At 32.1% G+C, this 27,827-nt stretch overlaps 2 protein-coding genes across 5 annotated transcripts in view; one reads left to right on the forward strand and one right to left on the reverse strand.

Annotated features, from left to right (window-relative positions):
• LCA5L (lebercilin LCA5 like) overlaps positions 1-20,985 on the forward strand; it is a 75,236-nt gene extending 54,251 nt beyond the window's left edge. Inside the window, exons 8-12 of one of the 4 annotated variants that reach the window (XM_051984772.1) lie at positions 6,401-6,513; positions 6,713-6,830; positions 10,691-10,756; positions 11,233-11,261; positions 19,055-19,122. In XM_051984772.1, the coding sequence (XP_051840732.1) occupies positions 6,401-6,513; positions 6,713-6,830; positions 10,691-10,755 (296 nt within the window). In that variant the 3' untranslated portion in view covers position 10,756; positions 11,233-11,261; positions 19,055-19,122. Of the gene's footprint in view, positions 1-6,400; positions 6,514-6,712; positions 6,831-10,690; positions 10,757-11,232; positions 11,262-19,054; positions 19,753-20,617 lie in introns of those variants that run through there. The other 3 variants (XM_051984769.1, XM_051984773.1, XM_051984770.1) reach the window with 3 other exon arrangements.
• Positions 1-27,827, reverse strand: part of GET1 (guided entry of tail-anchored proteins factor 1) — a 79,627-nt gene that overhangs the window by 25,656 nt on the left and 26,144 nt on the right. The window lies entirely within an intron of this gene.

Raw genomic sequence — 27,827 nt, forward strand, 5'->3', positions numbered from 1 at the left:
GTGATCTCTCTTTCAATGTCCTATGCTCCTCTTCGTTAGTACATTCTAGCAAGCACATACACTTTGTAGCCAAAATGGATGCCTGGAGTTCTTCCTGGCCATTTCTTTTTCAGTTCCTTCAAAGTAAAAACAATTATCAGCAAAAGGACTTGGGAGATTCTAGGTATTTCTGGTAAAATTTTTATAACAATAATTCTAGGGGATAGGAGAACCTTAGTAAAACTCAGGCTTTACTGTATTTATCCCATCTACCTGACCCAATTAGGTAAGAATGGTTAGTATGGAAGGAAATTTAATAAATTAAATGAACATAGTATATCTGTGTGGCTCAGAATGGTGAGTGGTCACCATTTAATAAAAATCTGGAGAGATCTCTAGGAGCAAAGCAAAGTTTATTGTACATTCTCACAAGATGTGGGCATCCCTCCCGTGGAGCAAGCAATAAAAATAAAGAGACATCTTTTGGGACAGGTTTTACACTTCAAATAGTCCCTAATGTAAACAACCCTCCCACCACTGACCATCATCCTCATTGACTGAGGGTCTTACATTCTAAACGTGGAAACTACCCAAGAAATTGAACTTGGCCAATAAGTACATAGTTGCCCATATTTGATTGAAGTAGGGAGAAAATGATGTCATGGGAGGATAGCAGGGAGGGGACTTAGATATCCCCTTGAATCAATGCTCAAGGACCTTCAGGCCTATTTTCACAACTGTCCTGAGAGATCTCACCTCATCTTATTCATATCTTACTCTTATTGACAAGTCTAGTTAGTTGAATTAATGTTAAATGTTAAACTTTTAATAAAATATCTTAAGAAAAAAAAAGGAGTTACTGTTGAGAAGTCTTGTCTCTCCTAAAGTTAACCCTTACTCTCTAAAGTATCCCCAGGGCCTGGTAAAGGATACATTAATGTATCTTTTCAAAACTGAATTCTTAAACTTCACCTCACTCAGATATTTGTCTAGCCTTAATTTACCCTAGAATAACCAACCACTTCCTTGATTTACTCTACAGCCTTTAGCCTTGCCCCTTGCACTCACAATTCATCTCATTTCTAATTCCCAGAGTTCTGTATCCACCACAAATTTTGTCTTCCCTATTTCTCTGCATCAGTTCCTGATTCACCTTTTTAAAACCTCTGCCTAGTCACCTAGGTTCCAATCCCTACCTTTTTATCCCTCATAACCAGCTAGAACTCTTGTCTCATATATTTGGAATTTCCATCAAGACTTAAAACCAAAGAAGTAACTGTCAATGAAAGCTGTGGGCAAGGGTTATATATAGTGAGGAGGTGGAGGTCTCTTGAATACTGGTGTGGAGATGGGGTGGGGTGAGGGGAATTTTGGTTGTTTGCTATTCCAAGTTAAAGCATTTTCCATGGGAACATACAGGTTAAGTAAGTTTTTATAAATTGATTAGGGAACCTAATTGCCATGCTTAATGCCTAAATATTTCTCTACACAAAAGGAGGACATTAATTCTCACCCATATTTTAGCATGTGAGGTAAGTAAATATTTTAGTTTCAGAGAAAGAAATCTCAAATTTTCTTCAATGTAATTTCTGCTGAGCTTTAACTTATAACTCAAATAGCAAATTAAAATGATGCTGACAACAGTTATTTAAGTATAGTAGGAAGATAATGTCACAACTAATTTGAAATCTAGAGATTTATACTTCATCACAGAAGAAATAAGGCTATGATCTCTTGCTAATAGTCAAAGATTTAATATGTTCACCATAAGCAGGAACAATATTATCTGCTATACCTTTACTATATTCCTGTATTCCTTTACTGTATCTTCAAGGCTTTTATTTTCATTTTTCTTCACACTTTACTTGCCTTATTCCATTCATATCATATTAATCATATAACCAAAAAGCATGCAAAACAAGATGAATGTAAAAGGAAAAGGAAAAAGAGAAAATGTTATAAGTAATTAGAATAGTTTTCAAAGATTTACTTGTTTTCATTGTACTTCCAAATTATATTGTAACCTAATTTTCTACTTAAGTCTGGGGAATTTTACATGAGATTTATATGAGAGTGAAGAAAATCTTGACACAGCACTATGTGACTGTGAGAGGGGAGAAATTGGTACAAGAGCTTTGAAAAAGAGAAATATGTTTCAAGCAGAAATGATATATGTAGCTTTTAAAATTAGTAATAGGTCCATAATACAAACAGAATTAATAAAAACAAGCAAAATAAAACAAGATGAATAATAAAATACAATGTAACTAGCTTTAGGGATGTCAAGTCCTTTTGAAGTTTCTATGATGTTCAAGTGTCTAGCAAGCATTCCCTTTGTATTTCTTAAGCATCTGTATATTGATCAAGTTTGTGAAAGTGATTTCTTAACCATCACTAAGTTCCATATCACTTCCTCCTGAGAAGTGGAAATTCTCTAGGTAATGTTGATAAATTCTGATTAGTATAATTACTTAGTATAATTTAGTAAAACCCAACAAAATCTAATTATATTGGCCTTCCAGTTCATGTGGTGAAAATCAGTTCAGACCTTATGAAGTTAATCCTATTAATGACAGAGCTAGAAGACTACCATCAAATTAGAAATCCATAATTCACCTGAAATATCAAGAGAATTTCAGTTTTTACATACTACTTGTCCTTGGTACCCAATCTGTACTTGATAAGAACAATGCCATCAATAGATTAAAGGAAGACTATTTTAAAAATTTTTTTAAAGGGATGGGCGGGAATCAGTGAAGGTCTCACTTGTAAAATGAATCCTTTTGTCTTTTAATATTAGACAGAGAGAGACCTCAAAATTGAAGTGGGGAAGAGATGATTTAAAATTTTCTTTGCAATTATTAATGCAATTTTTAATGTAAACTTTTATATCCAATTTTGAGAACTTATTTCTAAAATATATTCATGAACCTGTTTTCCTACTGGAAACATGGTAATTATATGTATAAGTATGTGTATATATATATGTGTGTGTATGTAGTGAGTTAAAATACATCGAGTTTAAAAAAAAACTTTAATATTTATCTTATCCATTGCTTTAAAGTATGTATGTTATCCTCATATCATCCCAAAAGAATAAGGCACTTTAAGGACTTGATTTATACATGAATATATAACTATTAGCAAGGAGATGACAAGCCTAAGAACACATTTCCCTAATTATTTAGAATATGGAGTTGATCTCAAATTCAGATTTAAAATAGTAAGATATTTTATACTTCTATCCTATTATAGTAATTGAGGTATGTTTTATTATTAATCTATTAATGAAGAGATTCAGTATTGCCATTACAAAATATACAGTTCTCCTGCCCTAATTTTAGAAATTTGCTATGAAAGAAAACATGAGAAACATCGTTATAATATCAAGAATGTCCCTTCAAGGAAACACTGACCTACCATAAGCTATAATAGAGGGCAAACTCCCTTAATTGTTTGATTCTAGGTAAAAGTCATAAGCAAAGTTTTGCAACATTCAGAGAGTATCATATCTAGACCCAGAATTAAGACAGGTGAGAAAATTTCCTGTTCAGAAAGAAAATAACAATAGAGAAACTGAGTCAACAGGACTCTGCCTGTGCCCCTCAACTTTTCCAGTCATAGATACTCACCTTTAACAATTCTCAGACCACATTTTCTTTGGGTAGTCTATAGTGTTCTTCTTAAATAGGGACTATCGACAATTGACAATTCAGATAATCCTACTTGTATTCAGAACTCAGAACAACATCAAATTAAAGTACCAAGAGATTTTACCTCAGTAGCACATTTCACTAATCACGGTTTAGGGCTAGATACAGTTATTATTTCTCTCATGTTGTTGCAATAATAGTAAACAATAAAAAGAAATTACTAAGTTTTTCAAAAACTCAACATCTTTTTCTTCTTTTTTTCCCCTCCTTCTTGAGTTTAAACTCATCTAGTATAAAAATCAGTATAAGAAAATAATTACACTTGAACTGCACAGAAATAGTACTAGCTAACCCAAAACTGAGAGAGACTGACTCCTTTCTATAAATCTCCAGGCTAATAGATATCCGTTTCTTAAGGTATTGTATATTAACTCCAAATCAGATCAGTCAATTTTTTAACCTTTTCTGAAGGAGTCCCAGAAGGTACCTTTGACTGTCCATACATCCCCAAAATATATAAAGATAGAAAGTGAGAAAATCCTGTACAAAGCATTAAAGATGTCCACCATCTGTAACAAATTTTCCTCCTTCACTTGCAAGATAAGGAATATAATACAGGAAATGTTCCTTTTAAATTATCTTGCCTTTACAGCTCCTGGATTATTGGCTTTGCTCAATATGCTCTTTAGAAAATAAGTATTGTTTAATATTTGGCAATGACCAGTATCGTTATATTTTGTCTCTCCAAGCCTCTCTGTATTCATCTTGCTGGTCATTTCTTACAGAACAATAATATTCCATAATATTCATATACCACAATTTACCCAGCCATTCTCCAATTGATGGGCATCCATTCAATTTCCAGTTTCTAGCCATTACAAACAGAGCTGCCACAAACATTTTGGCACATACAGGGCCCTTTCCCTTCTTTAGTATTTCTTTGGGATATAAGCCTAGTAGTAACACTGCTGGATCAAAGGGTATGCACAGTTTGATAACTTTTTGGGCATAATTCCAGATTGTTCTCCAGAATGGTTGGATTCATTCACAACTCCACCAACAATGCATCAGTGCCCTAATTTTCCCCCATCCCCTCAAACATTCATCATTATTTTTTCCTGTCATCTTAGCCAATCTGACAGGTGTGTAGTGGTATCTCAGAGTTGTCTTAATTTGCATTTCTCTGATCAATAATGATTTGGAACACTCTGTCATATGAGTGGAAATAATTTCAATTTCATCATCTGAAAACTGTCTGTTCATATCCTTTGACCATTTATCAATTGGAGAATGGCTTGATTTCTTATAAATTTGAGTCAGTTCTCTATATATTTTGGAAATGAGGCCTTTATCAGAACCTTTAACTGTGAAGATGTTTTCCCAGTTTGTTGCTTCCCTTCTAATCTTGTTTGCATTAGTTTTGTTTGTACAAAGGCTTTTTAATTTGATATAATCAAAATTTTCTATTTTGTGATCAGTAATGATCTCTAGTTCATCTTTGGTCACAAATTTCTTTCTCCTCCACAAGTCTGAGAGATAAACTATCTTATGTTTCTCTAATTTATTTATAATCTTGTTCTTTATGCCTAGGTCATGGACCCATTTTGATCTTATCTTGGTATATGGTGTTAAGTGTGGGTCCATGCCTAATTTCTGCCATACTAATTTCCAATTATCCCAGCAGTTTTTATCAAATAATGAATTCCTATCCCAAAAGTTAGGGGCTTTGGGTTTGTCAAACACAAGATTGCTATAGTTGACTATTCTGTCTTGTGAACCTGACCTTTTCCACTGATCAACTAATCTATTTCTTAGTCAATACCAAATGGTTTTGGTGACTGCTGCTTTATAATATAATTTTAGATCAGGTACAACTAGGCCACCTTCATTTGATTTTTTTTTCATTAATTCCCTTGAGATTCTCGACTTTTTATTGTTCCATATGAATTTTGTTGTTTTTTTCTAGATCATTAAAATATTTTCTTGGAAGTCTGATTGGTATAGCACTAAATAAATAGATTAGTTTAGGGAGTATTGTCATCTTTATTATATTTGCTCGGCCTATCCAAGAGCACTTAATATTTTTCCAATTATTTAAGTCTGACTTTATTTGTGTGGAAAGTTTTTTGTAAATTTGCTCATATAATTCCTGACTTTCCTTTGGTAGATAGATTCCCAAATATTTTATGCTATCAACAGTTATTTTGAATGGAATTTCTCTTTGTATCTCTTGCTGTTGGATTTTGTTGGTGATGTATTATATTTTGTAACCATATTGTCACTTATCCTTTAAAGGAGGCAGAAGTTCCAAGTTTACACAGACTTTCTAATCCTCTTCCTGTTTGGTTTTACTAATAAGGAATAGAGAGTAACCAAACAGAGGCAAACCAAAATCAGATAAATCATGCAGATCAAAATATGTTATATATAAGTATATATGTATATTTTTAAATGACAGGGAACTGAGATCTCAGCTTAACTGAGAGACTCTTGTTGAAGTGTCACTACTAAATCTTTCACTTTGAGTCTTTTCCTACAGACAGTCTAGAGCCAAATATTTGAAAATATTAAATTAGAAAAAAGTCTTTCCAAAGCTCTTATACCAATTCCACTCCTCCCAATGTAGTCACACAGTGTCATGTCATTTTCTCTACCAGTTAAAAGAGAGTCTCATGCAAAATACTCTAGAGTTGGCTAGAAACCTAGGTTATAATATGTTTTACCTTTAATTTGTGGCTTATATTTTTTCTTTTTAATTTTTCTTGTAGTTTCTTCACCAACTACATCCATAAAAGCAGAAAAGAAATACCGTCTATTTCCATGTATAGTTCCACATCATTTGAAGGAAAATACAGAAGATAGTGTATCTCTGCTAATTAAGGTACAACAAATTTGAAATCTCAAGTTTTCTATGTTATTTTCTTTCCCTCAAGTTTTGAGGGGATGCAAGTTTTTGAGGGGGGTTTTATATAAATGATTTTAGCTATAATAAATAATTCTATTCACTAGTTATTTTTAAAATTTATATTACTTGCAAAATTAATCTTTTGCAAATATTCTAAATCTAATGTGAATTTCAGGAGGAAAAAGCCACAGGAAATGATGCTGAAAAGGAAGAAACAATTCATGTCAGTCATGAAGTAATCCATGATGTCTATAAATTACCAAATAAAGAAGATCCTGAAAAAATATATAAAGGTATGTCTCAAAGTTTCTTTTGATTTTGTGCATATTGGAGAAATAAATACTTTTCCTTATAGAAATGGATTCCATTCCCATAGTCTTTAATGTTTATAAGAGAATTTTACAAACAAAATCTTTTAAAAATAAGGTTTCTAAGATAGTTGATAAAAGAACAATGACCACTTGGAAAATATTCAACTTCACTAGTAATCAAAAAAGATGAAAATTTTTTAAATTCCAAGATACTGCTTTATAAGGGAGGAAAAGCAACCATATTGGCAGAAATAATTGAAAGTAATAAAACTTGTAGTTGGTGGTCTAGAGAAACAATATAGATGAATTGCAGAGTTGCATAACATTTTTAGAAAGCATTCTTTCCAATGCAAGACATAGTAAAAAAATTTTTTTTGATATCTTTTTAATAAAGTTACAAAAATAATCACATCCTTTTATCTAATAATGTTTTTTATATGCCATGAGAATGTTATCAGAAAAAGAAAAACAAAGAAAAAAGGATCAATATCTTTAAAGATTAACAAAATGGTCTTTTTTTGTAATTAAAAAAATATAAACAATCTCAGTGCCCAATAGTACAGTGGCCAGGGAGACTTCAGACACTTAATATCTGTGTGATGCTGAGCATATCACAATCTCTTGTTGTCTTAAACCACTGGAGGAAAAAAGTGATATATCTCTCAATTACCTTTACCAAGAAAATTCCATGAACATTCTTGGCATCCTATAGTCCACCTTGAGTTGGGCATAAGTAAATAACTAAGCAACTATCCATAGAAGGACTACAGAAACTTACTCTTATGGTTTTGCAATGCTTACAAGTGATGTGTTTAGATTTAACAGTTAATCAGTAATGGATATATTATAGAATAAAAGAGTTTAAATTTATAAGAATAAAATTTAACTATATCAATATAAAGTTTTATACAATTCATACATATAAGTTCTTAAAAGTGTCCATTTTTAATGAACAAGCAAAAGTTAGTGGGAAACAATATATTAAGAAGGGTCATCAGCTTTGAAATGAAGTTTTGAATCAACATTACATTCCATTAAAAATTAAAATGGGAACATTGCATTTGGAACACAATACTATTCCAAGAAAGATATAGGAAGTCTTATAGTTTATGAATAATGTATCTTTAAGGATAGTACATCATGACTTTTTCTTGGATTTGAGAATATAATTATATTTTGCTTAGCAAAACCTAAATATGATGAAGAAAGAATATTTATCTTTTTTCCTCCATATATTCCCTCTTCATGATGGCTATCTTTAAGGGACTGATAAGTAAAAACAATATTAGATTTGTTCAACAATCCCAGAAGATAGAAAGAAGTGAGAAGGCTAAAAATTATTAAAAGGCAAATTTTGCTTGCCTCTAAGGAGAAACTTCTAAACAGTTAAAGCTCTTTCAAAGTAGAATGGATGTCCTCAGGAATTAGCAGGCTTTGCTTCACTGAAGATCTTTAAGACTAAGATTATCACATGTTCTAGAATCAAGATATTCTCATTTACAAGTTAAACGAATGTTCCCTGAGTTACCATCCAATGCAATTCTCTGATACCACATTTGGGATTCATTGAGTTTTTCTTTTCTTTTTCAAAGGGAATAATTCGTTCAAGTTTCCATACATTTTCAAGTCAAAATAAAAATTGTTCTATTTATTCATTTCCTCATTTTATGAGTCATTTTATAAAACAACAGATTCAGAATTATAGACAATAATTCATCTCTCTTATAAATAAAAAAATTGTCTCACAGTAAGAGAACTGGATTATTGCCAAAGAATATCCCAAATCCACCCTATCACAAGAAATAGCATGATTTTTAAAATACTCTATTAAATCTTTACTCTTATATTAAGTTCTATTGACCTCTGCTATCTCACTTTTGATCAAGGAACTATGGTTATTTTTTGTTTTCTGTACAACTAAGTATTCTATGGCTTATGCCTCCAAAGGGAGATCTTTTATAGTAAATATTTTATTTTATAGAATTGTTTTGATCTTATTTTATTTCTAGTGAAGAAAAGGGGCATTTTTCCATTTCTATGAAAAGTTTTACTCAATTTTCATTGAAATAAATGTACTTTTACAGCCCCAGTTACTCTCTTTTGTTTCACTTCTATATCATGAACCACCTAATAAAATAGCATTTTAAAATATCCTATAGGTATTTCAAACTCAGCATATATGAAATAGGATCATTATCTTTGTCCCCAGACTCACTCTTCTCCTCATTTCCCTACAATGGTCATTCCAGTCACCCAAGTTCAATGTCATTTTTAACACCTTACTCTTCATTCACCCTACATATCGAACCAGATGCCAAATCTTACCATTTCTGTCTCTGTAATATCTCTCCCATATATACACATATCTACACTCTGCTCACATTCTACTTCAGGTTCTCATTACCTCAGTATGAAATAGTTCTCTCCAATTTGGTCTTCTTGAACCTCTTTCCTCTCCTGCCTACCTTCTACATAATTTCCAAAGATGAACATGTTCCTACAGTACAAGTTTTACTAGTCTCCCCAAGTCTTCACTTCAATAAACATCCCTGGGTCCCTATTACCTCTAGGTTCAATATAAACTATTCTGTTTGGCATTTAAACACACATGCAATCTAACCTTCTCCCTTCCCATATTTTTCCAATCTTCTTGCACATGTGTCTCTCCCAAGCACACTACAATCCAGCCATTCTGGCATACTTTCCATTCCTAACACTACATTCCACCTCTCCTTGCATTTTCACTGATTCCATTTCCCTGAATACTCTTCCCTCTTCATTTGTGCCTTTTGAGATTCTTTGTATCCTTCAAAACTCATTTAAACATCCCCTTCTACTTGGAGCTAGGATGTATGAAAAGTCTGAGAGACAATTTCTGGGTGATTAACAATCATTTTATTAATTATGACTAGCAAATAATAAAAGGATGTTCATTTGGTTTTCTCTCATAAACCAAAAAGTCTTCTTAGAAAATATTAAATGTTTAGAAAGGCTTTGAAAAAGGGAATGTCCTGAGCATGGGAACTAACTTTGATTGCTTAACAGTCATTGAGAGGGTGAACATAGTAATGAAGAAGGGGACAAAAAATATCTTCCTGCAGAAAGCATGATCTAATCATGAGATTCAACCACCTCCAGCAGTCTGGGCAAAAGAATTCATCTATACCCAGACTTTGCTGGTTGAGTTTCCCCTTCATAAGCTGGGTCACCCTAAATTCTAATGGAAAATTCCAAGGACAGACAGGGCCTTACTTCCTAAAGACAAGATCTCATTTAGACTGGATTCTATTTGTAAGGTCTCCTCGTCAGGTACAATCCCAGCCAAAATTAAAAGTCATATACCACAAGGAATTGAACAATCTCACATAAAAGAAATGTCTTTCAGAGACTGGCTAAATTACCTACAGGGGATTATTTCTTAATAAGTAGAAAGGGAAAGCCTTAATCCAATTAATAATCTGTTAAAGCCTATTTTGATGATTGTGGATATTAGATACTATTTTCCCAAAACTACCATATATTCAGTCTATATAATATAAATATATATACCATATATTCAGCATATATATATATATATATATATGTAGTGAAAGAGAGAGAGAAAGAGAAAGAGAGAGAGAGAGAGAGAGAGAGAGAGAGAGAGAGAGAGTGAGTGTCTCCTTCCATTAGAATATTAACATTCTGAAAGAAAGTACTGTTTCATTTTTGCTTTTATATGCCTTAGTACAGTGCCTGGCATATAGGAGGCACTCACTCAATGCTTTTTGATTGATGGATGGAGTAAATATTATATTAATTTAGCTTTCTTTTTAAAAAAATACTTTACATATATATATACACAGAAGGTGAAATGTACAGCTGGAAAATGAAAGGAGATGACATCACTAAGAATATTCCAGATATATAAGGTATCACAAGCAGTTTGATAATGAATAAAATTATTAGTTGAGATAAAACTGAAAGCAGTCTACATTATGATTGGGCAAGAGGCCAGGCATAAATAAATGAAAAATAGAATCTTATGGCAATACAAAATTATTCATTAGGAATTTATGGACAGTGTCAAAATCCAAGACCCTGTTATTGTGATTTTGGCCATGTTGTTTTTTTTTTTTAATTTGGATTATGTTTAAATAATTTAAAAGAAGGTTTCTGATCATAAACTTTTGATGCAAAATCAAAAGATTTTACTATTAAAAATATTAGTAAAAATTCTATGTTTGAAATGATTCAATAGGATAAAAATATAAATGAGCCAAAAGTATAGTAAAACATAAATTTCATGTTTAGGGATGATGATTATTCTTGTCTTTACTTATTAAAAATATTATATTGTATTTTCATCAAAATTATGATAAAAAGATTGTTTATTTTTTACTTCAAGGTGAACTGAGCTTGCTGTTTTAGGAATTGGTAGGTTATTGATATTTTTATTTAGCAAGGATTTTTACAACTTTTCTAAATTTCTAATGTTAAGGAAGGCACTTATGTTTTATATATAGCTTGTTTATGCTAGGAAGAGAGCAAAGAATAACAATAAACCTCAGTAATATGTCACATATTTAGCAGAAAGAATTGTAATGGTTAGTTTAAGATATTTTGAAGGGAAAGTTTCTTTAAAATAAAATGAGATAAAATTCCCTTTTTTGTTTACTGTAAATTTAGAACATCAACAAAAATATACATTCAAATCACAAAAAAGAATTTTTAAATATTGTACATGAAACCATAAACTTCCATTTATAATTTGTTTTAAGCTATTTTATAATGGATATATGTTAAATCTAACAAGCTAGCAATAAAACATCCTGCCTTTTCCCATGCTCCTTATGAACTATTTTTTTATATTTAACTAATTTTTTATATTTAAATTTTTATATTTATATTAATTTTATAATTAAAATATAATTATATTTTATATAATTTTAATAATTATAATTATTTTTAATATTTATTTTATAATATAAATTAATTATAATTAATATTTAATATTAATAATTATTAATAATAATTTTATATTTAATTAAATATTTCTTTGCTCTCATTATTATTATCATGATCATCATTTACATATTATTGTGTGTATACTGTTATTTTGATTGTACTTTCTTCATTCTGTATCACTTCATATAAGTCTTTCTTTATTCATAGTCTTAATATCCATAATTTTGATGATGGGGTAATATTTCATTACTTTCATGTATCACTATTTGTATTATCATTCCCTAACATTAGATATGTTTTCTATTTTCATATTTTGTGATTAATAGTACTATTGACATATTTTTTAACAGACAGAAATTTCTTGTCAAATCAGTAGCTTCTTTTGGATATTGTTCTAATAGTGGGATCACTGGACCAAAAAGTATTAGTAATTTTGAAGCTATTGTAAAATGTCACATAATATAAAATGACTCATTATTGAATAGGAATAACCCTGAATTCTCAGTGATATTGCTAACAGAATGTGGCTTCTAAGAATTCTACCAAACTGGAAAGACTTTAAGGATGGGTTTTTTACATCTTTTATCTAAGTAGTAGACTACCTAACTTTAGTGACGCATATCATCAGATTGATGACAAATTTTTCAGGCACAGCTCTCCAAGACATTGTACTCATTGTAATTCATCTGAATTACACCATCACCAGTGAAATCATAGGTCATTGAAATATTGAAACTATATTGCTTTTCAAAAGCAATTCACAGTCTGCAATGGTATAAAAATGTACCTGTTCTTCCATAGAATTGTCTGCATTGAACTGTATCATTTTAAACCATAATTAGTTGTTTTAGTTCATATTTTTCTGTTTGTTAAAAATTTTAATAGCTTTTTATTTACAAGATATATGCATGGGTAATTTTTCAGCATTGACAATTGCAAAACCTTCTGTTCCAACTTTTTCCCTCTTTCCCCCCAATCCCTCCCCCAGATGGCAGGTAGACCAATACATGTTAAATATGTTAAAGTATATGTTAAATATAATATATGTAGATATATCTATACAGTTATTTTGCTGTGCAAGAAGAATCGGACTTTGAAATAATGTAAAATTAACCTGAGAAGGAAAACAAAATTTCAAACGGACAAAAACAGAGGGATTAGAAATGCTATGTAGTGGTTCATACTCATTTCCCAGAGTTCTTTCGCTGGGTGTAGCTGGTTCTATTCATTATTGAACAAACAGAACTAATTTAGTTCATCTCATTGTTGAAGAAAGCCATGTCCATCAGAATTGATCATCATATAATATTGTTGTTGAAGTATATAATGATCTCTTGATCCTGCTCATTTCACTCAGCATCAGTTCATGTAAGTCTCTCCAGGCCTTTCTGAAATCTTCCTGCTGGTCATTTCTTACAGAACAATAATATTCCATAACATTTATATACCACAATTTATTCAGCCATTCTCCAGTTGATGGGCATCCATTCAATTTCCAGTTTCTAGCCACCACGAAGAGAGCTGCCACAAACATTTTTACACATACAGGTCCCTTTCTCTTCTTTAAGATCTTTTTGGGATATAAGCCCAGTGAACTCAAAAGTTTTTTTAAAAATTTAAAAACTTGTTTTATATGTAACTTGGGGTAGGGAGACAATAAAATATTAAATAACAGAAAAGGAAGTATCCAAATAGAGCTTTAAAAAATTTGGAGATGAAATATCATTGTTATTTACTGAATCAGAATAAAAAAAGTTTACATCTGTCCCAGCTATGCAAATTTATAAAACTTTGTCTTATATTAGGATAGGGCAGGGGTTCTTAACCTGGGATCTGTGAACTTTATTTTAAAAATATTTTGATGAGTGAATTTCAATATAATTTCTAATATAATCCTGTGTGTTTTATTTTTTTATTTATTTCTGTTTTATATACTTCAATTTACTTTCATTTTATGTACTTAAAAATATCATTATGAGAAGTAGTTAAAAATATCATTATGAGAAGTAGTTATTAGGTTTCTCTAGATTGCCAAAGGAGCCCATGACTCACACAAAAAAATTAAGAATTTCTGGATTAAGGCTTATGAAAGCCTCATAAATGCAGAAAACATTCATTCAAAATATATTGCTTTTATTGACCATAATACAATAAAAAATTATGTTCAGTAAAGGGCCTTTGAAATTATAAAAGGAAATAGAACTAAATAATTTAATTATTGGGAACTGGTTAAAGAACAAAAAAAATATAAAATTTCATCAAATAAAATGAAAACAATGAGACAACATACCAAAATTCATGATATGCAGCCAAAATAGTTTTAGGAGAAAATTTAGGTCATTAGATGTTTTCATCAACAAAACAGAAATCAATGAATTAGGCATACAACTAAAAAACAACTGAAAAAATAACAAAGGAAAAAAACCCCAAAAAGCCTGACTAAAGACCATCCAGAGGAGGCATCAACAAAAGTAGAAGATAAAGAGGGGAAAATAAAGCTAGATTTTTTTTAAAAAATGAATAAAATAGAAGTCTTTTTTAAAAAAGAAAAGAAAAACACAATATTTTGAATTAAAAAGAAAATGAAATAAGGAAAACTATCAAACTATTTTATCTAATTATTACATGACAACAAAACTGATAATCTAAATGAAATAGATTAATATTTACAAATATGTAAAAAATGCCCAAAATTAACAGAATAGATTACTTAAATAACCCAATATCAGAAAAATTGACCAAGTCATAAATGTACTCCTAAAGAAAGAAGAAAAAACTATAGTAAAGTCTTATTTACAAATGAATTCTGTCAAATGCTTAAAAAATAGTTAATTTTTTCTAAACACCATCATACAAATGTAGTCTTGCAAACTGATCGAGGGGGAGACAAAGCAGAAAAAGAAAATTATTGATCCTTATCTTTAACATTGACACAAAAATATTAAATAAAATATGAGGAAAGAGGCTATAACATCAATATGTAATACTAAAAATAGCAATATATAAATTAATTTACTGTCATAGAATTAAATTAGAATGTAATAACTTGGAAAAGTAGGAAGGGTCTAGGTTGTGAAGAATGCCAAATTGAAATTAAATGCCAAACAACTTTGCATTTGATCCTGGGAGCCAATGAAGTTTATTTAGTAAAGGAATGACAAAGTCTGGCCTATCTTTTAGGAAAATCACTTTGGTAGCTATTGTAGAATGGATTAAAGTGAGAAAGATTTGAGGTAACGAAATCAATTAGGATGCTATTGCAGCAAGAAATGATGAGGACATGATCTATGATGGTAGTTGTGTCAGTAAAGAAAAGGAAACCTATTCAAGAAACTTTATGGGGGAAAAAAACAGAAAAAAAAAAAAGAAAAGGTAATTATAAAACTTGGCAATGGATTTGGATATGTGGTAAGCAGAAGAGCAGAAATGAGATTGACACCAAGCTTGCAAAACTATTCAACTAGAAGGATTGTGGTGACCTTGATAGTACCATAAGGAGTTTCAGAAGATAAAGGTTTTGGGAAGAAAGATAAAATCTATTGATAAAGGTTTTGGGAAGAAAGATAAAATCTATTTTAGACATGAAGAGTTTGAGATGCCTATGAAATATCCATTTGCGATGATCAACAGATAATTATTGATGTAGTGCTTGTAGAACAGGAGAGAGAACCAGACCAGACAAAAGATGTAGAAATACTCTGCACAGAGAAGATAATTCCCACAAGAGCTGATAAAATCACCAAATGAGAGAACATAAAAAGAAAAGGAAAGAAAACAGAGACCAGGGCAGAACTATGGGTGACACTCATTGTTACTAGGCATGAAATGGAAAACTTTTTTTCAAGTGTTTTCCTTTTTTCCCCCAAGATACATTGCTTTTAGTTGTGAAAAGCCTTTATTTTTCTATAATTAGATATATCTAATGTCATCTATATTTATCTTGAACAGCTAAGAATTTTCTACCTCTTCACAATATCAGAAGGAAAATAACAAGTAGCTATCTGCTACATCTATGATAAATGCTGAGGAAAAAATACTGTAAAAGGAAAAAAGAAAGCCAGCTTCTCCCCTCAAGTTGCTTATATTCTAAACATAAAAGGGAATGGGAAAGGGCAGGATGTTGTAAGGTATCTGACAGAAGCATATGACTTTGAAGTGTAGAAGGTCAGGAGCAAAATTCCCTAGAGAGGAATGAAGGTGGCTGGCCTGGGCCCACCATAAATGGAGGAACTAACCAATGAAAAAAAGATGCATGAAGGAAAAATTTTTCAGGGTGAAAAGGCCACAGGAATGAGTAGATGTTCTAGGACAAGGAGGCTCCAAGTACTGAAGGAAGTTCCAAACATCAAAATTATATGATGACATTGTCTATTTTTTCATGAAAAATGCTTAAATCATTGATCCATTTGAAATTTGTTGTGGTTCATGGTATGAGATGAGACTAAATCACATTTTTACTGCATTCCTATCCAATTTTATTATTATTTTAAAAAATAAATACCTTCAGTGTGTTGAGGGTTTGCATTTATCATAAATTAGTCATAGGATATACCTGAAAGGTATCTGAAAAGACAATCCTCTCATTTTACAGATGAAGAAACTAAGGACTAATCATTTGTCAAGTACTGCCATTCTATCTTCACAATAGCTTTCATTGCACACCCTTTCCCTTCTTACAAAGATCATCTTCCACTTAGCTATTAAAATTATCTTCTTAAAACTTAGATCTGACTTTGTTACTCTTCTCAATAAACTCCAGAAGTTTCCTCTAGGATTAAATATCAAATCTTCTGTTTAGTTTTTAATCCTTCATAATCTGGCCCTTTCCTAATTTTCCAGTCTTCTTACACTTTATACTTTTCATGTACTTTCTGATAGTGGCTCTGGTCTTTGTGCTCTTCACACAATCTTCCATCTCCCCACTCTTGTTTTTCTGGACATTCCTCACATTTGGAATTTTTCCCTCCTGATCCTGCCTTAGTTTCTTTGGTTTCAAATCTCAAGTAAAATCCCATCTTTTTGCAATCCCTTAATGCTAGTGTCTTTCATCTGTGGATAATCTCGATTTTACCCAATATTTTTAATCTAATATTTTTCCCATAGTAACAATGATAATAATAATAGAATATTTGTATGTGTGTCTATGTATGTATAGATATATATTCAAGGTTTGTAAAGCACTTTACAAATATTTCATTTTATCTTCAGAACAACCCTGGTAAGTGTTTTGTGTTATTATTATTATCATCTGAGTTTTATAGATGAAAAAATTAAGGCAGAGTTGAAATTTGCTTGAGACCACACAGCTAGTATTTGAAGTGACTCTTGCTTTAAGGATATATCCACACCACTTAACTGACTCTTAGTTGTTTCTATATTATCTCTCTCCATTAGATTGTGAGATCTTTGAAGGGAGGGACTATATTTTTTCATTGTATCCTTAGTGTTTAGCATGGTTCTGCCATTGTTATGTTGTTCTTGTTCAGTTGTTAAGCTATGTCCAACTCTTTGTGATCATGTGGACCAAAGCAGGCTAATTCTGTCCATGAGACTTCCTTGGTAAAGATACTGGCCTTAGTTTGCCATTTTTCTCTGGTGAATTAAGGCAAACAAAGACTAAGTTATTCATATAGCTAATGAGTGTTGGAGGCCAAATTTGAACTCGGGTCTTCATGATTGAAGGTCCAGCACTCTATCCACTGAGTCACCTAGCTTCCTAGCTGACATAAGTATTACTTAATAAATGTTCATTGACTGATTGACTTTCCACAATATTATGTTGCCATCCTCTAGTCTAATAGACTAGTAATGTAATACATTACTAAAAGTTAAGAATATCTGAAAGACCTAGCAAATTTTTGCATCAATTGATGTTATCTGTTGCTTCTAAAGTTCATGATTCTTGATCTTTTTTTGTATATTTTCCTAAAAAGAAAAGTCTAGAAAGATTTTTAGGCTAAAGAAAGTATTTCTTAGTATTTGGTTAAACTGAAAAAATGTAATATGTTTCTGCAAAATCTAAGAATATGAAAGTCAATAATAAAAGTTAGATATTTAGATAATATTCATAGGAACATTTTTTTGGTGATAGCTAAGTAGCATAATGAACAAATCACTAGACCTGGATTGAGAAGAGCCTAGACAAGTTTCAATCTCTGTCTTCACTTCTTTATCCGTAAAACATGAGTTTAATAATGACCTCCTTACCAGAGTTGTTGTGAAGATAAAATGAGATATTTATAAAGCAATTTGTAAATCTTAAAGCACTATCTGCATGCTAACTATTAACAGACGCAAAAGGTGCCTATTGATAGGGCGATGTGTGAATAAATTGTGGTATATAAATGGAATATTAGTGTATCATAAGAAACAACACAGATGGAAGAATTCAGAGAAGTTGAGAATGAAAAATAAATTGGAAAAACTTGATACAGAATGAAGTAAGACAATGATATACACAATTATTATAATGATATAATTGAAAACTTTTTTTTTTTGCTTTTTTTGTTGAGGTAATTGGGGTTAAATGACTTGCCCAAGGTCACACAGCTAAGAAATGTTAAGTGAGGCCAGATTTGAACTCGGGTCCTCCTGACTTCAAAGCTGGTGCTTTATCCACTGAGCCACTTAGCTGCCCCCAAAATAACACTTGAAGGCATCCAAAGTGATTCATTACAATGATCAATTTTCAGAATAAATAATGAAATTTACTTTCCTCCTCTCTCCAGAGAGGTGAGAGAACTACCTTTGTGAATGTTAGAGTGCTTGCTATATAGATTGGTCTTGCTTAACCATTTTTCTTTGTTACAAAGGAGTGCTCTTTGTAGGGGAAGAGAAATCACATTGAAATGACCAAAAACAACCTATCAATAAAACCTTTTAAAAATAAACTTTAATATCATCATGAAAAGGTATTGTTGATTTTTTTTTTTTAATGAAGGAAGATTTAAATCTTCCTTTAGGATGGATACTATCAGCTACCCACATTTGTTCCATCTTTGGCTTGACTTTCCCCTCAAGCAAAATATTAACCATTTTGCACTTGAAGAGACTTTGTGTATGAACACAAGACAAATAGTAACAATGGTTATATTGCAAATCTTTGATTATTATGGAAATAAAAGAACTAGGAGAAGTAGTAATAGTACCATTAATAATTACATTTATTTAGGAAAATTATAGTTTAAGTGTACTTTCAATTAAGTTATTTCAAAAAAATTTTAATTTTAAAAGACTGTATATTACCTATTTCTCTATTGTAGATTTACTAAAGGAAGACATACACAGGGAAGTACAAACACCACTGGAGAGTAATGGAAGGCAAAGAGAGAAAAATTTTTTAGAAAAGATACCTAATTTGCTGAAAGAAGAACAAGCGACATCAGCACAAAGAGAACGTTTAATTACTCCATTAAGGGAAAACAATCATCATCTTAATGTAGGAAAAGAAAATCTTAAAATTAGTGTATCAATGCATGACACAGATGAACTGCATAATAAATATGTCATTCAAAATAGTAAAATTCCACTTAGGCAAAGAAAACATTACTCTTTCACTGAAGCCATTGAAAATTTGCACAATGGAATTCCTACTTCAGGTACATCTAGTTTAGGAGCCAGCCGAAATAGTCAAATTATAAACAAGCAACAAGGTAATGCAACTGACCTGAAGACAGAAAATTCAGTTAGTAGGTATGAACCATCATTTGGTAAATCTTCTAAAACAAAAACAAAAGATTCATCAAGTGAAAAGAATGGGAACTGTACAAATACAGCTTTGAGGGATAAGAAAAGTAATCTGATGGAAGAACTCTTTGGATCAGATTGTGTCTTAAAAAACAATCCCACAAATACTGATCTTAAATCACCTAATAAAGAAAAAGAAAGTTTGGAAAGTGATAGGATGCAAGATCCTCATAATTATCGATCTTCAGCCATTAATGCTTTTGGAGATTCTAAGGTAACTATGGTAAAGCCTATTAAATCATATTCATCCACAGAAGAAAAAGAGAAAGTTTATTTTAATACAGTTAACATATGAATGTATTCCAATTTGATGGTCTTTCATTACTGCTTTATAGAAATATATTTTAGTTTTGTGTTAAAAAAAATTATTTCAAGTATTTATAATTTCAATATGTTAATGCTTAATTGGAATAAAGATAATTATAACTGTGTTTCACTTAAGAAAATCCAGATGCCCAAATTTAAGGAAATTTATTTTTCATAGTTTATGTAATAGATCTATACATGCTAACTTTGACTACTCATTGCCTGCTAGAAAAGTTGATATGGTCTAGATAAACAAAAATATTCCTAAAGAAAGAATTTGATTTGAGCAATTTGTTTACAACAGTTATATATATATATATTTGTCTATCTTTTTCTTAGTTATAAGACAATTAGTAATATTATTATTCCATGCATTTAATATAAATTTGAAAACTTTTAAATAAAAAATCAAAACTTTGATAAGAAACAGTCCGTTTTTGTGATTAAGTATTTGCTCTACAGGGAAGCCCACAAAGGGAACAACTATAAAATTAAAATGTTTTCACGTCAAACTGGGAAAATTTTCATTTCATCAATAAAGTAATAGGAAAGAGATATTAGATTTTTAGCACATGGTATATATTTTAGAACTGTTTGGTTTTTGTCTTCAAAAATAGAAAAAATGTATTTGGAATGGAAAAAAAGTCTTAATTTATTTCTATTTTGTGGAATAGCTGAAAGGAATAAAAGAAGCCAAGTCATAATTCCAAATTATATCTGTCAATTTTGACACTGAAAACTATACCTATCATCTTCTCCTTCTTTCCCACTAGTATGCCACCATAATTTATAACGGCTTATGTCAAAACAGCGTAAGGAAGAATTCCTTTGTAAGAGAAACAGATGAGGGCAACTTGAAAAGGAGCAACAAAACCAGGAAATGATTCTGCAGCTAAAAGTTGCTTTTGTCAAAGAAATGTTCAGCAATAGCCAAGTGTTGGCCTTACAAACTTCTCTTTCAGAAATTTTCCTTATCTGGCTAAAATGGACATCATATTTTATGAAAATTAAAACTAACAAATGGGCAATATTCAGTATTTTTATTATCGTACCTCTGGTTTTTACCACACATTTGTAACCTTCCATCTGGCTTACTTTCAGTTATCTTTATTATAAAAAGATTAAAAATAGAAACAATAAATTATGCATTAGTGTAATTATTACTCCTTGGAATTACTCAGTTCCTAGTCCTTCCCAAATTTTAGAATTTTTTGTCAAAAATATTCCAGTAATTTCATTCTTTATATTTAAAATGTTTTCTTATCTTTGGATAGGTTTGGTTTTATATACATATATTAATAGACAACTACTTGATACATTTTATCATTAGTATAAATTTTTTTGCAACTTTTTTGTGATAGATGGAAAGGCTGGTGATTTGTGGGTTTACTACATATCCACTTTTCAAAACTGAAGCTATTTTCATCAATTTCTTTTCATTAGGCTTGAGAAGGCTTTATTTACTTTATAAAACTTGAAATCTGTTTTTATATAATTTTCACTTCCAAACATGTCCCTCTTTTTCCACTACTCAACCATTCCTTAAACAAGGAACAAAAATGAAAAAGGAAAAAGTTCAAAACCAACCACCAAGAAAATTTAACATAGTCAAAATTCTACCATCTAATCTAAGTCCTCTATCTCTACAAAGAAAGATGAAGTGCTTTAAATTTTGTTAATAGTGAATTTCTTTTTTAATGATACATAAAATTTTAATTTTTTTTGGAGATCAATATTAAGCACCATACTACATGCCAAGTACTGCATTAAGCACTAGGGAATCAAAGAAAGGTAAAAAACAGATCCTGTCCACAAAGTCCACAATCCATTGGGGAGACCGTATGCAAATAATTGTGAACAAACAAGCAAAAAAAAAAGAAGAGAAGGCACTAGCATTGAGGAATTGAGTAAGACTTTTTGGAAAGGGTGGAATTTTACATAAGCTTTAAAGTCAGGGAAGTCAATTGCATGCTATTTGGGGAGTAGCCAGATATCACTGGCAATGAATTCCATATTTTGGTGAGATCATTAAACCCCTAGTTTCTTTCACCAAAGGCTGTGTGTTCCTGAGCCCTCACAGCTTGAATCATAATATGACTGTCCTTAGAGATGGTGTTACTCCTGCATTGGGATTCCCAAATTCTAGCATGTTCTTTTCTCTTTTTGTATTTGTACCCTATAGTAAATTATTCCACTCAGCTTGATTCAGTGGCTGCAGGAGTATAGGTGCTACTCTTTTAGTTGAAAGGACATGTGTTTGGTTTTAGAAGCTCCACTAGTAGTACAGTGGCCCTGATGAGGTATATATATATTTCAGTGTTCCCAGTAAGGGAACCAAAATATGATGAGGTCTAGATTTAAGCTGGTGAGGGAAATAAGGTTAGCAGCAAGTTTGGGGTTCAGGGAACCAAATGAAGATTTGGCTCCCCTAAATCCCCTTGGAATTCGGCACATGAGTAGGAAGTTTTGGGAACCCTCTTCTGGCAGCAAAGAGGTTTTTTGTAAAGGAATTTACAAACCCAAAAAACCTAGATTGGTAAAAGTTTATTATAGACATTGGGAAGTCAGCCTTTGCTATGCATTAATAGAAAGGCTAAATTCCTTAGTGGCAAAGTCCTGGCAGGGAAGTAAAGTTTCTAATAGAGAAATCCCAACAGTCTCCTTAAAGTCTTGTTAGGGAAATAGGTGAGGATAAAGAGAGGGTAGCACTAGAAGAGAATATCATCCCAGTGGGCAGAGGTTTGCTGCTATGCCAAGGTTGGCATGTTAACTCTTCTGCAAAGAGAGGGTTTAAGAGAGGCTCTTTTGATCTTAAAGAAGGAAAAGGGACCTATATGTGCAAGAATGTGGCAACCCTCTTTGTAGTGGCCAGAAACTGGAAACTGAGTAGATGCCCGTCAGTTGGAGAATGGCTGAATAAATTGTGGTATATGAATATTATGGAATTTTATTGTTCGGTAAGAAATGACCAGCAGGATGATTTCAGAAAGGCCTGGAGAGACTTACATGAACTGATCCTGAGTGAAAGGAGCAGGACCAGGAGATCATTATATACTTCAACAACAATACTATATGATGATCAAGTCTGATGGACCTGGCCATCTTCAGCAATGAGATGAATTCAAATCAGTTCTAATGGAGCAGTAATGAACTGAACCAGCTACACCCAGTGAAAGAACTCTGGGAGATGACTAAGAACCATTACATAGAATTCCCAATCCCTATATTTTTGTCCACCTGCATTTTTTATTTCCTTCACAGGCTAATTGTACACTATTTCAGAATCCGATTCTTTTTGTACAGCAAAATAACGGTTTGGATATATATACTTATTTTATATTTAATTTATACTTTAACATATTTTACATGTATTGGTCATCCTGCCATCTGGAAGAGGGGGTGGGGGGAAGGAGGGGAAAAATTGGTTTGGCAATTGTCAATGCTGTAAAATTACCCATGCATATAACTTGTAAATAAAAAGCTATTAAAAAAAAAAAAAGATTGGCTCTTTTATAATAGAAGCTGCCAAAGGAGGCTAGTGGGGGCTAGTGGGTGGAGTTTCAAGTTGGCTCTTTTTAACTACAAGCTGGATTTCAGCTTGAGCTGGAATCTTAGAATTGACTGAGTGTTTCCCCAATTAAATGGGATTGGTATCTCCAACTCCGGGACTCTGCTTGCCCCACCTAGATTACAGAATGAAGCTGTTTGTCCTCGGGCAGTCTTTACAGTGGCAGGATTCAAGGAGAACCTGTCCTTCAAGGAGTTTTAGAGAGTTTCAGGGCTCTCATCACCCCCATGAAACAGCCTCTTGTTGAGACATTTATCAAGTCTGAAAACAATAGATTTGGTATTATATTTAGAAAACTAATAGATTATAAAAATCTAACATATTTATCAAATCTGAAAACAATAGATTTGGTATACTTAGAAAATTAATAGATTATAAAAATTTGCAATTAAAAAAACATAGTTATAACAATGTCATGTATCATAAAAGGGGGGAAACTCCTTAGCTTTGTTTGATTCCAGGCATTATTCAGATTTGATAGTCAATCATGTAATCAGTGAGTATTGAAAGCAAGGCCCAGAATTAACCAGGTAGGGAAATTTTTCAGAAAGGAAATAGCACAATAGGGAAATGGTCAAGAATACGCAAAGATTGTGTTCAAAACTTTTTCCAAGCATAGATATCCACCTTTAGCAGTTACCAGACTATAGCACATGCCATTTTCAACTATTGGCTTCATGACAATTCAGACAACTTATCCCTATAATCAAAGTTCAAAAACAATAGTGAACGAGATCGGAGTCAAGGAAGGGTAAGCAAAAAGTTGCTATTTTCCTACTTTGGGTTTTTTCCTTTTTCTTTCAGAATAGGGTAAATTCTTGGTATGTTTTAGGAATTTTTTTTGCAATCTTAAAATGACAAATTGCCAAATTTCTTAATCATTGCTCTCAAAACTTTGAGAATCTGCTGAGATGTTATTTTATTTTTAATTAGTTAACTTTATTTTTGTAGCCTCCAGCTTCACCAGAGCTGACGTCCACAGGAAAAAGTTAGGATTTCTCCCTTTTTGAGGTCAGAGTCAAGGATATTAGGAAATCTTTCCCAGAATTCTAACTACAGCATACAGTTTTTTCTTGTTGGTTATATTTTAAATCTTTCCAGGCAACAAAATCTAGCTCACAGAACAAACATGATAGACATTCTTCATAGAGAATCAGACACATACAAAAAATGCTGTTTCCCCTAGGAGTGTATCCCATCAATTTCATATTGTGTAGTTCCCAGGTCAAGAAGAAAATACAAGGAACCAAAAAAAAAAAATTTGAAATACTGTGGAGCTACAATCAGAATAACACAAGATCTAGCATTTCTATGTTAAAACATGGAAATGCTTGGAACATTATACTGTGAAGAGCAAAGGAGTTGGGTTTGCAACTATGAATAACTCACTCATAAAAGCAGAATCATGAATTTTTTTTAAAAAAAAATCCTTTAATGAACTGAAAAATTTGCAGTATTTATGACAAAAAGTCCAGAACTCAATGGAAAATAACATATAAGATCTAGGAGGTAAGTGAACTTAAGGTAAACATTAAAAACCAGTTATAAAGGACTCAATAGTTTGACCTTACTGAGTTCTTTATAATTGGTTTTTAATGTTACATGGGAAAATGTTATCTATACTTTTAGTACTGTTATCATTGTTTGGGTAGTCTAAAAGAGCATACATAGAAAGCTTGCGACTGAGTTGAGTATGATGGAATGATTCTAGAAAATAAAATTGGGTAATGAGAGGCAAAATGGAAAAATTATTCTATACAAATGAGGCATGAATAGACCTGTTACAGTGAAAACAGGTGGGAGTGGAGGGCTGGTAGTGCTGGAACTTTATTCTCAACATAACTGGGTCAAAAAGGGAATAATATATACATCTATAAGGATGTGAAAACATTTAAATTTATAAATAAGAGGATGATTTGACAGAATAAGGGAGAAACTTTTAGAATGTTTTGTAGATCAAGAAGTAGGATAATGGGGGGTGGGGATAGGATAAGGGAGGAATTCTTAGAGAGGTAGAATAGAATGAGGGAAGGGAGAAATTCTTTAAAAGGGTGCAAATTTAGGACGTGGCATTAGAAATTAATCAGATGTGTGAGGAGGAATAAGTAAAAAAAGAGGGTGAGTAGTTAGGAAAAATAGGATGGAAAGAAATGCAAAACTAATAATTATAACTTTGAAGATTGTTAAGGACTATGCTTAAGTGAAGGGGTAGGTCAATTCTTCGAGAGCCTTCACAGCTGTGAATCATTAACACTTGAAGAAGTTGCAAAGCAGCCTTTACTAATGCAGATGTTCCTTGTGGATTGGGAATGAAATAAATTGGAGGCAAGAGGGAAGAGTAGAGAGGTCAGACAATGCTACTGCTTCTCAATAGAGAGGTCAGAGAACAGCAACTTCCTCTCAGTCTCCTTGTATCATCATCATCCTCTCACATGAAGAGATCCATTCTACAGGTCTGAGTTAGGCCTCCAGCAGCCACTGGCAGATAGTTCCCATATCACAACAGAAGATGAATGGAATGAACTCACAAATAAAACAGACGAATGGATTAAAAATTAGAATTCAATATGTTGTTTACAAGAAAATACATTTTATCCAGCCATTCTGGAGAGCAATCTGGAATTATGCCCATTGCATACCCTTTGATCCAGCAGTGTTTCTATTGAGCTTATACCCCAAAGAGATACTAAAAAAGGGAAAGGGACCTGTATGTGCCAAAATGTTTGTAGCAGCCCTGTTTGTAGTGGCTAGAAACTGGAAAATGAATGGATGCCCATCAATTGGAGAATGGCTGGGTAAATTGTGGTATATGAATGTTATGGAATATTATTGCTCTATAAGGAATGACCAGCAGGATGAATACAGAGAGGCTTGGAGAGACCTACATGGACTGATGCTAAGTGAGATGAGCAGAACCAGGAGATCATTATACACTTCGACAACGATATTGTATGAGGATGTATTCTGATGGAAGTGGATTTCTCTAACAAAGAGACTTAACCGAGTTTCATTGGATAAATGATGGACAGAAACAGCTACACCCAAAGAAGGAATACTGGGAAATGAATGTGAACTATTTGATTTTTGATTTTCTTCCTGAGTTATTTTTACCTTCTGAATCCGATTCTCCCTGTGCAGCGGGAGAACTGTTCGGTTCTGCAAATGTGTATTGTATCTAGGATATACTGCAACATATTTAACATATATAGGACTGCTTGCCATCTTGGGGGGGGGGCAGAAGGAGGGAGAGGAATAAACGAAACATAAGTGATTTCAAGGGATAATGCTGTGTAAAAATTATCCTGGCATGGATTCTGTCAATACAAAGTAATTATTAAATAAAATTAAATTAAAAAAAAAAAAGAAAATACATTTTAAGAAATTTAGAAATTTAAGACATATATAGTTAAAATAAAGGGCTGTAGTACAATGTATTATGCTTTAGCTGAGGTTTAAAAAGGGGGAAGGACAGCTATCATGATCTCAAAGTTAAAGCTAAAAGAATTAAAAGAAATAAAGAAGATTATGATAAAAGGAACCATAGAAAATGAAGCAATATCAATACTAAAAAGTATCAACTGCTATAATATCTAAATTTTAAATGAAAAGTTAAATGAATTATAAATGGAAATTGTAATATTGATGAGGTCTTCAATGTTACGTCTGGTTAGCAGAGGAATTGATAAAAATTAATCCCTGAAGCAGGCAAAGAGAAAGTATAAGGCACTGTTTGAGATCAGGTTAACTCCATGGTCCCATCCTCTGGGGAGGTCATCCTGTCTGGCATCCATGTCAAACTGCTACACATCCTGTATAGGGGTCTCAAACAATCTCATCTTATCATGCCTTGTCAGAAATCCCAGTCATGTCCCTGAGGTTAAATTTTCCCTATAAAATCTACTTATGGGCCATCTCATGGCTGCTGCCTTTCTTTAGGTCAGTCCGCCATGACACTGCCTCCTGATGTCCTTCTCCTTACGCATTTCCCCATGCCACATGGTATTTCCCCTAAATCTATTATGTTTCTCAATCTCACTCCTCCTCTTTATAACTAACTCTTATAGGGTACTAAGTCCCTTTCACAATTTAGCCTGCCAGCTAAAGACATGCCCCAAATTCATGGGGTGTTTCCTTTCTCCTGGGTAATTATGAGTTCTACTGAGGAACTTATCTTTCATGTACTCTCACAACTGTATGTATCCCTTTATTTTGTCTGTAAACTATTCCCCTAAATAAATTTACCTTTTGCCAAAGAGAATGACCACTGTGAATTCTTCACATAACTGAATCCTAACTTTTGGTGCCATCATCAGGTATCTACATCACATATATATCATTTGGTCCTTGAACATTTTCATAGAAGTCATGTTGTCAAAGAAAATATATTAATTCTCAAGAAAAATAAAGTAAAAAAA

Source organism: Antechinus flavipes, chromosome 3, assembly GCF_016432865.1.
Source record: "Antechinus flavipes isolate AdamAnt ecotype Samford, QLD, Australia chromosome 3, AdamAnt_v2, whole genome shotgun sequence".
NCBI lineage: Eukaryota > Metazoa > Chordata > Mammalia > Dasyuromorphia > Dasyuridae > Antechinus > Antechinus flavipes.